At 40.7% G+C, this 14,141-nt stretch overlaps 1 protein-coding gene across 1 annotated transcript; it reads left to right on the plus strand.

Moving 5' to 3' along the window:
- Positions 1–446: 446 nt before the first annotated feature.
- RCL1 (RNA terminal phosphate cyclase-like 1) lies at positions 447–12,077 on the plus strand. Its single transcript, XM_010296923.1, has 4 exons — positions 447–565; positions 3,079–3,204; positions 6,006–6,162; positions 11,970–12,077. The coding sequence occupies exons 1-4, from the start codon at positions 456–458 to the stop codon at positions 12,075–12,077; spliced, it is 501 nt and encodes a 166-aa protein (XP_010295225.1). The 5' UTR covers positions 447–455.
- The last annotated feature ends 2,064 nt before the right edge of the window (positions 12,078–14,141 follow it).

Here is a 14,141-nt window from a genome sequence, read left to right on the forward strand (position 1 = left end):
GACAGGCTCAGGCTGGCCGGGCCTGCTCGGGGGTGAGTCCGTCCTTGTCCCCTGTATACATACCAAGCGTCAAACACTTAGAGACTTTCTTCAGCAATGAGGTACAGATTTGCTATTAAGAGACCAGTCTTAAGCCCAGGTTGCCTTCCTAGTAAAGGTATTGGTTTTTTGTTTGGTTGCTTTTCTTTTGTTTTGTTTTCCATTGAGAAGCTGTGCCCTACTGTACTTGGGGCGGGGGGAAATTAATCAAATTTTTTCTTACAGGTTTAGTGCAAAATCCAGTTATGCCTTTAGGATGTCTTTTTCTTGCTTGTGTTCACACAATATCCCCACTGATAACACTTTATTATATGTGAAATAAAAGCTGTAATCTTTGAGTGTATAAGTACATTCTTTGTGCTCTTTACTAACCTGCTTTTTTCTTCCATTATTGCTTCTAGATCAACCGGAGAGGAATGCCTCCCAAAGGGGGTGGGGAGATACTCTTTGCTTGCCCAGTGAGAAAGGTCTTGCAGCCTATTCAGTTCACAGACCCTGGCAAAATCAAACGCATCAGAGGAACTGCGTATCCTTTTTTTTTTTTCCCTCTCCTTCTTTTAAACGAATTTGCCTTAAAAAAAAAAAAGTCTCCAAACTTGAAGTTGCAGAAGTACACCCATGTTGGTGAGCAGGTATCCAGGTAACACAGGGTGACATTACACAGAGGGATCACACAACTAGATTTCAGGATCGTGTCTCAAAACTGCTGTGTTCAGACCATTGCTGTTCAAATAGCATCAGTAGACAAGTAAATAAATTTAAAACCGAACAGCACTATTTAAACTTGCCAATAGCAAGAAAAAGTTAAAATACCTTCCACCACATAATATAGCAGCACTAAAAGGAATCTTACCTTGCGTGTAAATCCAGCAGTAACAAAAGTAGTTTTGTTATGCATTGAATAGGTGGCATCTTGGCCATTAATGAGTCTAGCAGAATGTTGGGTGGGAGCTTAAATTTTAGTTCAGTTTACACCTCACTGCACACATGTGACCTGAGCTTTTTGTTGTGAAATGTTTGTTAGTTCTTTACCTTCAGTATTACCATTGGACATGGAAGAGGAGGTGGTTTTACTTCTGCACAAAGATAAGAACAAAATATTGTTGTGGAGTACTCACTTCTGCAAACAGAACTGTACATGTAGTTAATGTTTTGTTTGGCGTTTTTTCTTTATTTTTCTGTTGTGGTTTTTATGTGATATCTATCATGAATCTGCTGTCACCATAGGAAGAAGGCAGAAATCCCTTACAGGCAAGGTATGCTAAAGGTTGTATTTCACGAGCTCCTGCTCTCCCTTGAGCATTGGCCAACTTATAGTTTAATTTGTGATTCTGAGAGTCACAAATGTGATCTGGCTTTGATTATTCAAAAGGAAGGCAGGAATGGGGGCAGGTTTCCTGCCAGAGGTGCAGATTTGCAGCCTGTTCCTCCTTCTACTTTATGGCATACCATCATAGCTGCGTGTGAAACAGCACACCTTGACCTCTGTTTCCAGCTGCGGCATTTGGACAGGTGCAGCGCTGCCAAGTGACAGCAATTTTAATGGGTGCATGTGCTGTAGAATAACAAAGGTGGCAGCTCAGTGTGCTTTTGGTGGTGTTTGTCATGGCCTTTCCATGAAGAAAGTAACTGCCTTACGCCGCTGTCCACCACTGTAGTAAGTAGTTCGATCCTCTGTTTCTGTGTGAAAGAGGAAGCAATGATCATGATTTTAGTGCCATCTTTCTAAATTAATACACAGTGTGGTTCTGCGCCACTTTGGATTTGGTGAATGTATGTGAACTGCAGGTTTTTGAGCTCCCACTTCCCTTTATGTTTTCCTGGGCTTTTTCTTAGGGATAAAGGTTTGCCTTTAGTAAGCCCAGTGAGAGGCAGACTCATTTTAGTTTGGTCTTTCAAGGCAGTAGAAAACAAAACATCTGGAAGGATAAGTGCTTAAGTCTTTTATATATTTGTTTTTGTCCCTTCAAGATTCAGTTGAGCAATTCTGCTTACTCACAGATGGGGAGCTTGTGCTGCAGCAACTTTTTATAGTCATGCAAAATACTGAGTGCACCCGTTGTGCAAAACAATCAGTTTTCTGATTATTATTTACAGTTTTGCCCTGAAGATCTTAAAGCTTTTGGTTTACCTTCTCCACAAGAGCATGCAATAGAAATCTGTAGAAAAGGAAATGCCCTTCTGCCAGCTGGGAGATTTGAGGGTGTGTTTCTCTGCATTGCTATGTGCATGTAGGTGCAGATGGGTGGTTAAATGTGCAGAGCATGAGTCTGCATTTTAGCTGTGGTGGAATTTGGAGCACAGTGTGCTTTATACATTTGAAGATCTCTTGGGAATATCAGTGAAGCAGCACCTGAGAAAAAGGGCACAAAGGCAGTTCATCTCTTGTGTACTGTGAGGAGGTGGATTGGGGAGAGCCGGAAGGTGGTAGTTTCTTCTTCCCTGGAACCATTATGTTCAGTTGCCGAGTGACTCCAGAACCAGTGAACTAGATAGCCTTACAGCACTGCAAAATAGTTGGAGAGAGCAAAGATACCTTTTTTTAGCCTTGTAAAGTTATCTTTTTCTTTCGTTAAAACATTTGTCTTTAATCTACCCAATTTCACCCTGATAGAAAAAGGACAGGATTTCTTGCTGCTAATCCAGAGAAACTTCACTCGTCTCCATCTTTTAATAATATACGAGGAGCAGAGCATGCAGGGCTTCCTTCATCATAAGAAAGCATGGGATGACAGAACAGCAACTTAAAATTATTGAAGGGCATTTTTAAGATAGGTGGTTACCTATTCATAGTAATCTGTTCTTCATCATGTGTTATGTGTACTTCACTTCAGTGTGTATCACTGAAAAGACTGTAGAAAGCACTTACACACATGTGTTCCTCTAAGTACAGGAAAATGGACCAGCGCTCATGAATGGATGTATAGGACAAAACCACATTCTTTGAAGTAATGCACTGGGACCTCTTAGCCACTTTTGTCAGTCGCTGGTTTAAATTTCGTTTGTGATCACAATGAATTCCTTAGCTCGGAAATGTAGATACTCTGTCAGAGTGTCACCACAGATGGCAAACAGAATGGTGGAATCTGCAAGGAGCATCCTGAATAAATTCCTCCCAGACGTTTATATCTACACAGATCATATGAAGGGGGTCAGCTCTGGAAAGTGAGTATCCAGTATTCACAGGGAACAGAACTGTAATTCTGCATTTGTTCATCTGCTAGGTTATTGTGATCTGTAATTTTACTGAATTTTAGACCATGACATCCTATTTTGCAGACGTGTAATAAATGTTTCTCTCGGGGGAAAAAATGGAATGATTTTCTAGCTAAGTTTGTTTTACTTGTGGTACGGGGATAGAAATTGTCTGTTTTCTTAGACAAGGATTATAATACATCGTTACTGCCACTAAAGGCAAATTGAGCTCTCTTCAGTTTTAAACCTGTTGCTTTGAACTGAGATTACAATCAGAGGTGCTGTGGTGTGTTGTGAAAAGTAACATTCAAACTTGACCATACACCTTCTGATGGAAATGGTAGTATTAAGGATGGGACTAAACTGTTTTAGAAAGTGTTTGAGCTGTATGGGTTGTCTTCTGCTTTACCATTACATTAATAGCTGAGAGAATGTCCTTTCACTAATGAGGACTGGAAAATCAAGACATTAATTTACTGTACTTCCACAGATTTTGTTTGCCAGCAGGACACAGAAGTGATGGATGTGATACAGACAATTTTACTGATACCTGTCAGCTTTATTGTCCTCTTGTCACTTTTTGTTGAGTTTAAAGGAGTTCTGGGTATCTCATTTGTTTCTTTTCTGTCTGTATACTCAGATCCAAGCATGCACATTTTCTTTCACTCCTTCTGCTTTTTGAAATATTACTTTAAAAAAAGCTTGTTAGGTTTGCAAATTTACAAATCTAAAAATTGTTGACTCACTTCTAAGTATTTTTTTTTCTTCCTTTCCAATCCTGCATGTTATTTGATACCCCAGGTTAAAAAGTCTTGTGGCTCCAGACTGTTAATGATGATCAAAATTGAGAACATTTTTCTGGGAGCTATGAGTTTTTGAGGTCGTATTTTGTTTTTTATCTGTTTATAAAGTGGAAAAGTCCAATTAATTGTGGCAGCGCCATTACTACTTGCATGAGTAGCCCATGGAGAGGGATAAGTAATTGCATGAGAAGAGGAACTGAACCCCTCTCCACCTTGCTGGTGCATGTAGCCTTCCGATGCTGCTGTGCTGTCACATTCAGCATAAGTATGGCACCAGTATGACTGCAGTACACCTGATACTAATATTGTACCACTTTGCCAAAGCTTTTTTTTATTACCTGGTTCCCCGTGCCCATGTGCGTGTGTGTTGGCTTGGCAGGACAAGGAAGACAAGCAATATGCCTCTTTCTTTCCAGTGCTGCCTTTGGTGATGAGTAAGACCAGCAAGGACTAACTAGTTCAGCCCATCTGTGCCCAGCACAAACCAAGTCCCCATTTCAGAATACAGTGTTGAACTATACCCCTTCCATAGTGCCAGAAGCTTCAGGGAATACATTATTGGAGCATCTTCTGCCACCTATAATGTCTCTCTCAACAGAAACTTCACGGTTCTGTTTTGAGCATTTACAGCAAAAAGTTTGTGCAGATGCTTCCTAATACATGAGGTACTGGATGATTTTAATTTTTATTTAGGCAGATTGCCACATGCTTCTGAACACTCACAAAATCTGCCAGTGGGTATAGTTATTAAAGGATACTTGTCCAAAAAATAGCATCTTAGACACTGTTCTGGTGTCTAGATCTCTCTGTCTTTCAGTGGAAGGAAAGAAGAGAAACATCTTTAACATACCTTCTGTGTTGCTCAGCAAGTGCAGACAGTTAAATATGGGTGGGAACCACTGATATCTTTTTCATTCCCACCCTACTGAAATGCCTCTGGGGGAACTGTTGTTTTTCTGGCACTGGGAGAGTTTGTGTGTATTGGTGTTTGGGGTTTGATTTTGTGGTTTGTTGATGTTGGTGACATTCCTTATAGTTTTGGGTCAGTGGAACTATTTTAATTAGAAAGTCTGTATGGTGGAAGCAGCAGGAGTCCAGAACTGTGACAAGTTAACTTAACTTTATTTTGAATGGCTAGCTATTGGGGTTCTTCCAGAGCCTATAAATTAGATGATCTTGACTTCTTTTTTCCTTCCCTTACAATTTTCTGATTTCTCAACAAGCTGTACTCAGCCATCTGTGACTTTCTTGTATCAAAAATGTTTCTTAACTCTCACAATAACATTTTGTAGGATCCTAAGCTCTGAGGAAAATAGGGGGTTTGTTTCTTTCTTCAAGCTGTATGTTCCGAGTTCTTACACGGTTGTAGTGATTTGGATGGTGTTGAACTGAAAGCAAAAAGAAGTGATTGGAAATACAAGTAATGTCAATCAATTTTTTTTTTTTTTAATTGTTATTCTCCTGTTTGGTGCCATGGCTATGGTCTAATATTGCTAAATATTGAAGCTTCCAGGGAAAGACCTCAATCCCTAAACAAAGTTAGTTTTGGTTTTGAATGTCACAGAGGAGAAACTCCAGATACCTTTGAAATGTTCATCAATCATGAATTAAATAAATGTGAAAGACACTTTTCTTTTTACTAGAGGATGATAATTCTGAGGTTTGGATATTCTATTCTTTTTCTTTTTTTTTTTCCTTTTTAAAGAGTTTGCCAGGAATAGCCAGCATAGCAGGTTTGGGGCAAGTAGTACTTTTTAAATTAAACAACTTTTAAATACTGTTGTTAATGTTTTTTCCAGGGTAAATCAAATGTCTAGAACAGGAAATTTGTCAACAAGTCCAAATTCCCAGTTTTGTCCTGTGAGAGGAGCTGTTTGTGACTTGAGAAGGAGGTTGACTGGGAGAAGTTTTTGTGTCTCTACTCAATTTTTGTTGTTAAATCAAATGCACTTTTTCCCTTTCTTTCAGATCACCCGGTTTTGGCATGTGCCTTACTGCAGAAACCATCAATGGCACTATTCTCAGTGCTGAGCTAGCCTCAAATCCTCAGGGCCAAGGAGCAGCTGTGCTTCCCGAGGAACTTGGCCAGAACTGTGCTAAGCTGTTGCTTGAGGAAGTCTACAGGGTAAGTGGCCAATGTGTTTTGTGTGTATAGCCATAGGGGAAGAAGGTAATGATATATTAGTAAAGGAAGAGGTGGTTTGGGGGGTCTCTCAGGCAAGCTCAGACTGAAACAGAGAGATGATCTGCTGCTGCCAGTGTCATCTACATCCAGGTAAGGAGCGGTTTTGAATGGGTCCATTAACAGTGCAGTGACTTACTGGGCCATGTTATTTCTCCTGTTCAGGAGATGTTACTATGCATCATAGCAGTGGCACATTTTTCTTTCGTTCCTTTCTGTCTGCAGCAGAATTCAGTTGGCTTCACGTGGGCTGTTACTTTTTTAAATAATGAGTTGGAGGAGTAATAGAGTCAATGCTCTTAAACTAGTGGTTGGAATGGGGTATTATGAGTGGGAGAACATAGGAGGAAAACGGCAGAAAAACCCAGCTAGCCTCAGTGGTGGCTGGCTTATGGTGATGATGACAGTCAAATGTGCTGAAACCTGCTGGTTGTGTGAGGAATTGGCTGAATGATTTTGTTGAAAAGGAGCTAGGACAGTCTTTGCCTAGGAATCTTAAGTGCATCACAGTCTTCTGCAGCATAATTTTTTTTTTTTTTAATTAAAATGCTTTTCATGTGTGGTGAGACTACGTGGAAGACCAGCTTTCAGTCATACAAATCACTTGGTGATTAGCATCACAGTGAGTTTCTGATTTAATAAAGAACCTACCTGCTTTTGTTGTATCTCCACAAATGTTAAAATAAGTAGCTGTTAGTACTGATAAAACACATTTGGCCTTTAGGAGGCAGTCACTTACAAACTGTACTCACTGTTTTAAAAAAAGCAATTGCTGTGAACTGAAATAACCTGATAGGACTAAGTATTGCAAAGTATTAAAAATGCCATTAATGCGATTCTGTATTAGGTAATGTAGTCAATTATAAAAATACTCCTTAACCTCATAAATCACATCCATGCATGTAGTAGATTGTTAATCTATGCCTATGTTATCTTTTCCTTTCCCTGCTGCAACCCCTTCATCTGTTTGAATTACCAGCTTGCCCACTTGTTCCAGTCTGCCATTAATATTTTGTCTTTGTTTATTCAGTATATGCACGATGTTGCTAGAGCACTTTCCTTTTCTAGCCCAGGGTTCTTATCTCGTAGAAACGCCACAAATGGGGGTTTGTGGGCTGCAGTCCAGGTGCCTTGCATTTGAAAGCATGCACGGAGAATGCAGTCACAACTAGTGACTGAAACATATGTCTGTTTCTACAATTATGTTGTGACAGGTAGTTATTTTTATTTGAGGGGTGAGCTGTGAAATCTTTCAGCTTCCTCCCTCCTCCCGAAAAAAAAACCCAAAACCCAAGCAAACCAACCTAAAATTTGATACATCTGTTGCTTTGTGTAAACCTCTTGGGAAACATCTTCGGGTAGTCAGATGGTTGGAAGCACCAAAAATCCAATTTCTACATACTTTACTAGCAGCAATAGGTATTTTTTTCCTTTGAAAACCATCCAGCAATTGACAGTTTGAAAGTAGTGAGGGAATTTGTCCAGATATACTTTCTTCTGAGTCAGACGTCAGAGAACTGAAATGAAGAGGGCTGGAAAGGCCTGAACCAGGTAATTTTCTGCTTTAATGTACTGCAGCCATTTGAACGTGGTAAGTCAAATTCTGCAAAGCACCAGGATACTGAGGATCCCAGAACAAGTGTTTGAAGAGGAAACAGGGTCAGGCAAGTCTTTGAATGATAAAGTGATAGACCGTGAGGTTTCAATGTCTTTGAAGATCAGATTCTGAGTGGGTGAGGTTGTTAGCTGTGGCCCACTGTGGTACTGCTGGTGCTCCTGGAAAGTGCTCCTGCTCTTCTGTGTGTGGGCCGCTTCAGTCCAAGAGTGTCCGACAGGTGCTGAGCAGTGTACAAATTGCTTGAGGTCCTCCGCTGCAGGAGCTCATGGTGGAAAAGTTCTTGTTTGTTAGCATTTTTGGCTGTTGCGCTGCCTATCCACGGGAGTGCTCAGTCCTTATTCACTGCTCATGAATTCACCGTTACCTCTGTCATAGGCAGTATCGTGGGTTTCATTCTCTAGTTTTCAGAATGCACACTTGAGTTTTTGTATGACACATATGCTCACATAGCCCATCTTTCCAAATTCCTGGTTAGTGTTTTCTTACTGATTTTGGGGGTTTGGTTGGTTTTTTTTGGTGGTTTTTTTTCAGTTGAGCTTAGGTCAGTTTGATCTAGTGCTGACCCCGGAGAGTATATAAAAACATGTTGCAAAGCATGCAATGTTTGCTTAGTTTGCAGATATGGTTTTTTTTTACGTTTTATTGCCTAGGTAACACATCTAGTAAAACAGTAAAAATTTGGGAAAGCTGTGCATGGGACAAGAATGTGTTGCTCTAAACAGGCACTCCTTAAGTCCTACTTTCTTTACACCAGTGACTCACTGAATACAGGGCTGAAGGGAGAATTTATCTCCCTGTGTTTAGATCCTCTTTTTATGAAATTATTTCTCTGTCTGAGTCTTTCCCTGTAGGTCCTGTGCTGCAGGAGCCGAGGGAGGGTTGACCAGAAAAAAGCACTCTGGGAGCACTAGAGATAATTCTCTGTAGAAGGGTTTTAGCTGTCGGGGTCACCCACAAATCTGCTGGAGTTCATTGCTGTTTAAAGGGGCCCAGGGACATCTCTTCAAGTGCTTGCTTAATGCTTGCTATTATGTGAACTTTACCACCTAGGAAATCTAAGGGTTTGAGTCTTGCTATGTTAAGTGCTAAATGGTCCCTTTTACAAAGCCTTCAAAAAGAAATAAAAGAGGACATATGATTCTTGGAATCAGTGGAGGTTTTTTTATGTACATTCGTTGATGGAAAGATGTCAGAGCTAATTGACTAATAATAAGTCACAGTGCTAATTACAGTGGGCCTGAACGAGGGGGCATGGAGTGACTGGCTAGCATTGTCTTTGAAAATGCAGATGCAGTTCATACCTAAGCTTAATTGTAGAAGGCCAAGAAGGATTTTCCTCTTGTTTTCAAAAGGTATTAGTTATGGGAACTTTGTATAGTAGATGATTGGCAGAATGGAAAGGCCTGGAAGAACTGGAAAAGGATTGAATGCTTATATTCCTTGTGATCATGAGAAATAGGGAAGGATGCAATAGCTATTTAAGGCCGAGTTCTTTAATGAAGAAACATCAAGTTATTAGGGGGATTTGTGGGGGCAGGAGGGGTAAGGCTGTTTGTTTTATTTAACTAGAGCTAAAATGAGTGAAGCATTTCACTGAAGGGTTAATTTTCAGCATGGCCTTACTTCAGTGTGACAAGGCTCTGCTCCATTCTCAAAAAGAAAAAAAACCCCACCACCTCTGCACTTGATGTAATGAATTACTGAGGCATGTAAATATGTACCGCACGGGTAATAGAAGAAATTATGTGTATGCCAAAATATAACCAAGACTAAATCAGAGCTGGGGTCAAGCCGAGAAGAACAGTCCTCTTCGAAACACTGTTGTCCAATACCCAGAGTTGTGATACTTCTGTGTGCATGTCAGCTGTATTATTTGTGTAACATTTCAAAATGGATGAGATATTAAGTGATCTGTGTCTCAAATTGTCACATCCAGCTGGATCTGGCTCTGTTGTCAATAGAAACAATAATGGAGAAACTGCCATAAACAATTAATACGGACTAGAAGCTGCATCCTAGGTTGGTAACAAATGTCAGATGTTTTGGAACTAATGTCAGTACTTCGGCTCTGACTTTGCCCATGCCATTTCTTGTGGGAGGGTTGTTTCTGATTTTGGACCCTTGATTAAGTGGCAGGTGGATTCAGAGAAATAAGTTGGCCTCCTTGGGAGAGGCATGTCCTTCGTTTGGCACAAGTTACTGTTCTGTCATCATTACATTACAAGAAAACCACTTAATTTTCCTGTCTGGCAACTGCCTGTGTGGGAATGGGCATAACAGCACATTGCTAACGCACAACAGTGGTGGGGATGACTGACTCACTGCAGCAAGAGAACTTACGTAAGCAGCTAGGATGTGGTGGATGCAACATGTTTTGCTATATTGTTTAGGATGTGGTTGTCTCCATGCTGATTGCAGCTTTTTTTATTCATTTGGTCATAAAAATACATGTTTTGTAACGTTTTCAGCTTTAAAAACAAGCTCAGAAAAGGTAAAGTTTTCATCCAAGTCATAAGGAGCATTTTGAATTACTAACCCAGCTACAAATACAGAAAGTCCTTTGTCAGGAGTACTCCTTACCAAAATCTCATCTGCTTCTTGTACGTGTTTCAGATTTGCAAATACAGCTGGTGAGAGCTGTGGCTCCAGATTGCACCAGCAAATTCTGCAGGTACCCAGTTTGCTCAAGATAAAGCACAATTTTTATCAGTCCCACAGAAGTCACTAGGTTGAATGCATGAACTTCACCTTGGTGTGGCAGGTTCGCACAGTTAAAACGGCAAGGGCTGCTGTACAAGCCTGCTGCTAGGAGTTAGGATATGGTAGTGAATGTAATGTGTTTCCTTCAGTGTGGTGTATCATTTGTTGCATGAAGTGCAGAGGCTTTTTTCAGAAGAACAGAGCTGAGGTTTCTCACCCTGAAGCAAGGCCATCTGGAAAATTAAACCTTCAGTATCTCTCCTTGGAAAGGTCCTCCTTTCTGCTCTCTCGCTGAGTAAATGTGCTGAGGTTGTCACATCATTGTGTTTTCTTAATCTGAGACCTAAATTTATTTTGCCTCTCCCTTGCCTTTTTGGATGATGTTATTTCTTAAAATGATGACAGTTTACTTAGTCCTTGCCCACAGAGGTAACTATCTGTTTACCTCATTAGAGAACTTGGTTTTAAAAGGATGAGTTTTTAGCTTTGCTCTCTCCGGAGACCCTATTTAGAGGGTTTAGGATTAGGCCTGATCCAGCAGGAAACTGTTCACAGATTTCATGTGGCTGTGCATCAGGACAAATATGAGGACAGTCCGAAATAATGTTATGCCAGATACTTTTTTCTATTTTCAGTGTGTTTGCATAGTAATAGTTGGCAAATTCTCTGTACAGCAGCCTTGACTGAAAGTATCCTTTATTTATAGTAAATATATAAATACACCTTTATAGTAATTTGTGTTCAAGCTTTGTAAACAAAGCCTTCCAATTCTAATTTACATATGCATCACAGTTAACACTTTCTGCATACAAAACAATTTACTATGCATATATGACTTAGTACAGTCAAATACATACAAGAGTATGTGTAGTTCTACATAATTTTATGCATGGCTCTTTCACATAGCAATAAAAAAATTCTTCCCATTTTAAAAATGGGAAAAGAATGTTTCAAAACCATAAAAGTTAGCAGCAAGGGCTTAGGTGAATGTGTGTGAAACAACTTTTAACTTGCTGTTTGGCACCTACTAACGTCGAACTGTTTGTCTGAATGTAACTTTTTATAGTTATCATAAAGTGCTGTAATTCATGGTATTTTCAAGTGCATGAACTATAATTAATACCTGTTTTCAGTTTACTGCAAAAAAATTTTTCAGTGCTTATATTCTGTGATATTAGAAAGTTGGGAGAGACGGGAGGGATCTTTAATGTGACCTTTTTACTGGGTTTTGTTTTAGTTCTGTTCCTTTCCCAGCCTGCCGTGTGAAATTAATTTGTCATTGGTATAAAATCTAGATTTTTATCTTTTTGGACCTTGAAAATCAGGAGCGGTAATTCAGCCTTTTAAGTGTATCTTTCTCCTTCGTTACTCTCCTCCCATCCAAACTTCTGGTTTGTACAGAGATTAATTATTAAAACATTTTGGATTGCAGGGAGGCTGTGTAGATTCAACAAATCAGAGCCTTGCTCTGCTCCTCATGACCCTTGGACAACGGGATGTTTCCAAAGTCCTGTTAGGACCTCTGTCTCCATACACGTAAGTTGTTTTGTTCAGTTTAATTACCCAGTCTTGTTTAATTCACTAGTTTTATTGCACAGCTATTTTTTTGGATATGGAAGACTTTGCCTGTGGCTATGAATAGAACAACTTGGACTCATCTTCAAATAAGACAAGTGGTGTATGTTACCTAGTGTTTACTTCTACACATTAGAAGATGGTTCCCTTTTCTATATTACTCCTTGTTCTGAGGCAATTAGAATTGCAGAGATGGGGTTGATTGTTGGTTCTTGGTCTTGGATTGCATGTGTACATCAGTTTGCTTTTTGTTGCCTAGCATAGACTACCGTGTTTTCCTAGTGATCTCTCTGTAGCTGTGTCATTAAAGGGCATGTTTCAAATGGCTAGCCAAACGCTAAAGCTGTTACTGTCCATAGGCAACAGCTTAAGAGTTCAATTCATGGAGCTATGTGCAACCCCAAAGCTTTAGACCTATTGGGCAGCAGACTTTTGCCAAGTCCTTCAGTCTCAATTTTTATTACAGCTTTGTCAGTGTCTGGTAGTGGTTCAGAGGATAGAAAAAGACTAAATTTCTTACATTGCTAGTTGCAACACACAGGTTGCAAGGGGAAGGGCATCCAGTATCAAAAATCTCATTTGTTCTGTCAGACAGACAAGTGATTGACTAGATCAGTTATTCCTAGAGACTGAGCAGTTTTCCTTTAATTAAATGGAGGGAGGGTTGTTTATCTAACAATGGCATCAAATAATAAGACTATGAACTGTCCTTTTTCGGTTATCATGGTACCGGTGCTGTATATGTGAAAGGTACAGTACTGTGATAACTGAAGAATGGTGGTGCCATCACATAAGAGCTAGAAATTGCATAACTGCTATTCTCAACCCCTGATATTTTGGAAACAACATTCATCAGATTTTGAGGGGAAGACAGGGAAGCCTTGCATTGCACAGGGGTAAAGTAATCCCCTTTAAAGTAAGTATCCATGTGAAAGGCTTACAAAAAGTAGATAGTAGTGTTTGAAGTGCACAGTTAAACACGTGAAACAAACCAGTCGCTGGTCATTGTCCAGTCTCTTTTTGTCTTTTTTTTTTTTTTTATAAAGCTGTGAAAATCACACAAGCCACACTAGTTTATTTTGTAAGCAGGCTGATTTCAAGTGGGTGGGTTTTCACTTCTTTCAAGCTAGGAGTGTGCATGAAGGTCAGGAGCAGGCATCCTGAAGCAGCATGGGTCACATGAGATCATAAAATCTGTGATTCTGTGAGAATCTGCGACTCATCAGTCCTGTGAGGATCTATTCAGAGATCACGCAGCTCTGTCTGCAGCATCCCCGTGCCCTCACTAAGGCAGCTCATAAAGGTCTGCAGAGTTTGGCTCCCGAGCAACTCATTGGATGCATGGGCTTTTGAAGTAAATTGCCGTACTGTCATGTTCCACTTCACTGACCCTCCTTGTCTTTTTTGGGCTGTGACAGCTCTGCATTTAACACTTTCACCCTGCAGAATCCTAAACTATTTATAAGCCGTGTTACATCAGATTGGCTTCCATGTCTAGCACAATGTAGCATGAATGTGACAGTTCGGCTGGTGGATGAGCGCACCATATGGGGACATGGCGCTTTGGAGTATGTCGATCAGAATGAGGAAATGTCTCTCAGGTTTAATTGTGTATTTCCGCAGGAGACATCCTTTGCCCCTGATAATGGCATGGTGTGGGGGGCAACACCATGAGCAGGGCTGTCCTGAGTGGTACTGGGGACCCTAGTCCCAAAAAGACCACTTGGCCTGTGGCCAACTGGGTTACTACCGCCTCTCGTTTTTACGCTCCAGATTTCACAGAAGTGAAGTGCCTCTCTATCAAGCTGAGCTTAAAATCAAATGCAGGGTGCTGGCTCTGTTGCCACCTCACAGAGACCAGCCTGGCAGGACAGGCTAGTCTTCCTGCAGGTGAATGGCGGTGAGCCAGGCGTACGCGGAGGAGAGCAAGGGGAAAGCTTGAGTGCCCTGGCCCTTGGTTTCGCAAGCGGAGGGGAGGGGGCCAGGCTCAGCCCCTGAGGCGGGGCGGCTGCGGGCCGGGCGTGGTCCA

This window comes from Phaethon lepturus, unplaced genomic scaffold, assembly GCF_000687285.1.
Source record: "Phaethon lepturus isolate BGI_N335 unplaced genomic scaffold, ASM68728v1 scaffold34031, whole genome shotgun sequence".
NCBI classification, from domain to species: Eukaryota; Metazoa; Chordata; class Aves; order Phaethontiformes; family Phaethontidae; genus Phaethon; species Phaethon lepturus.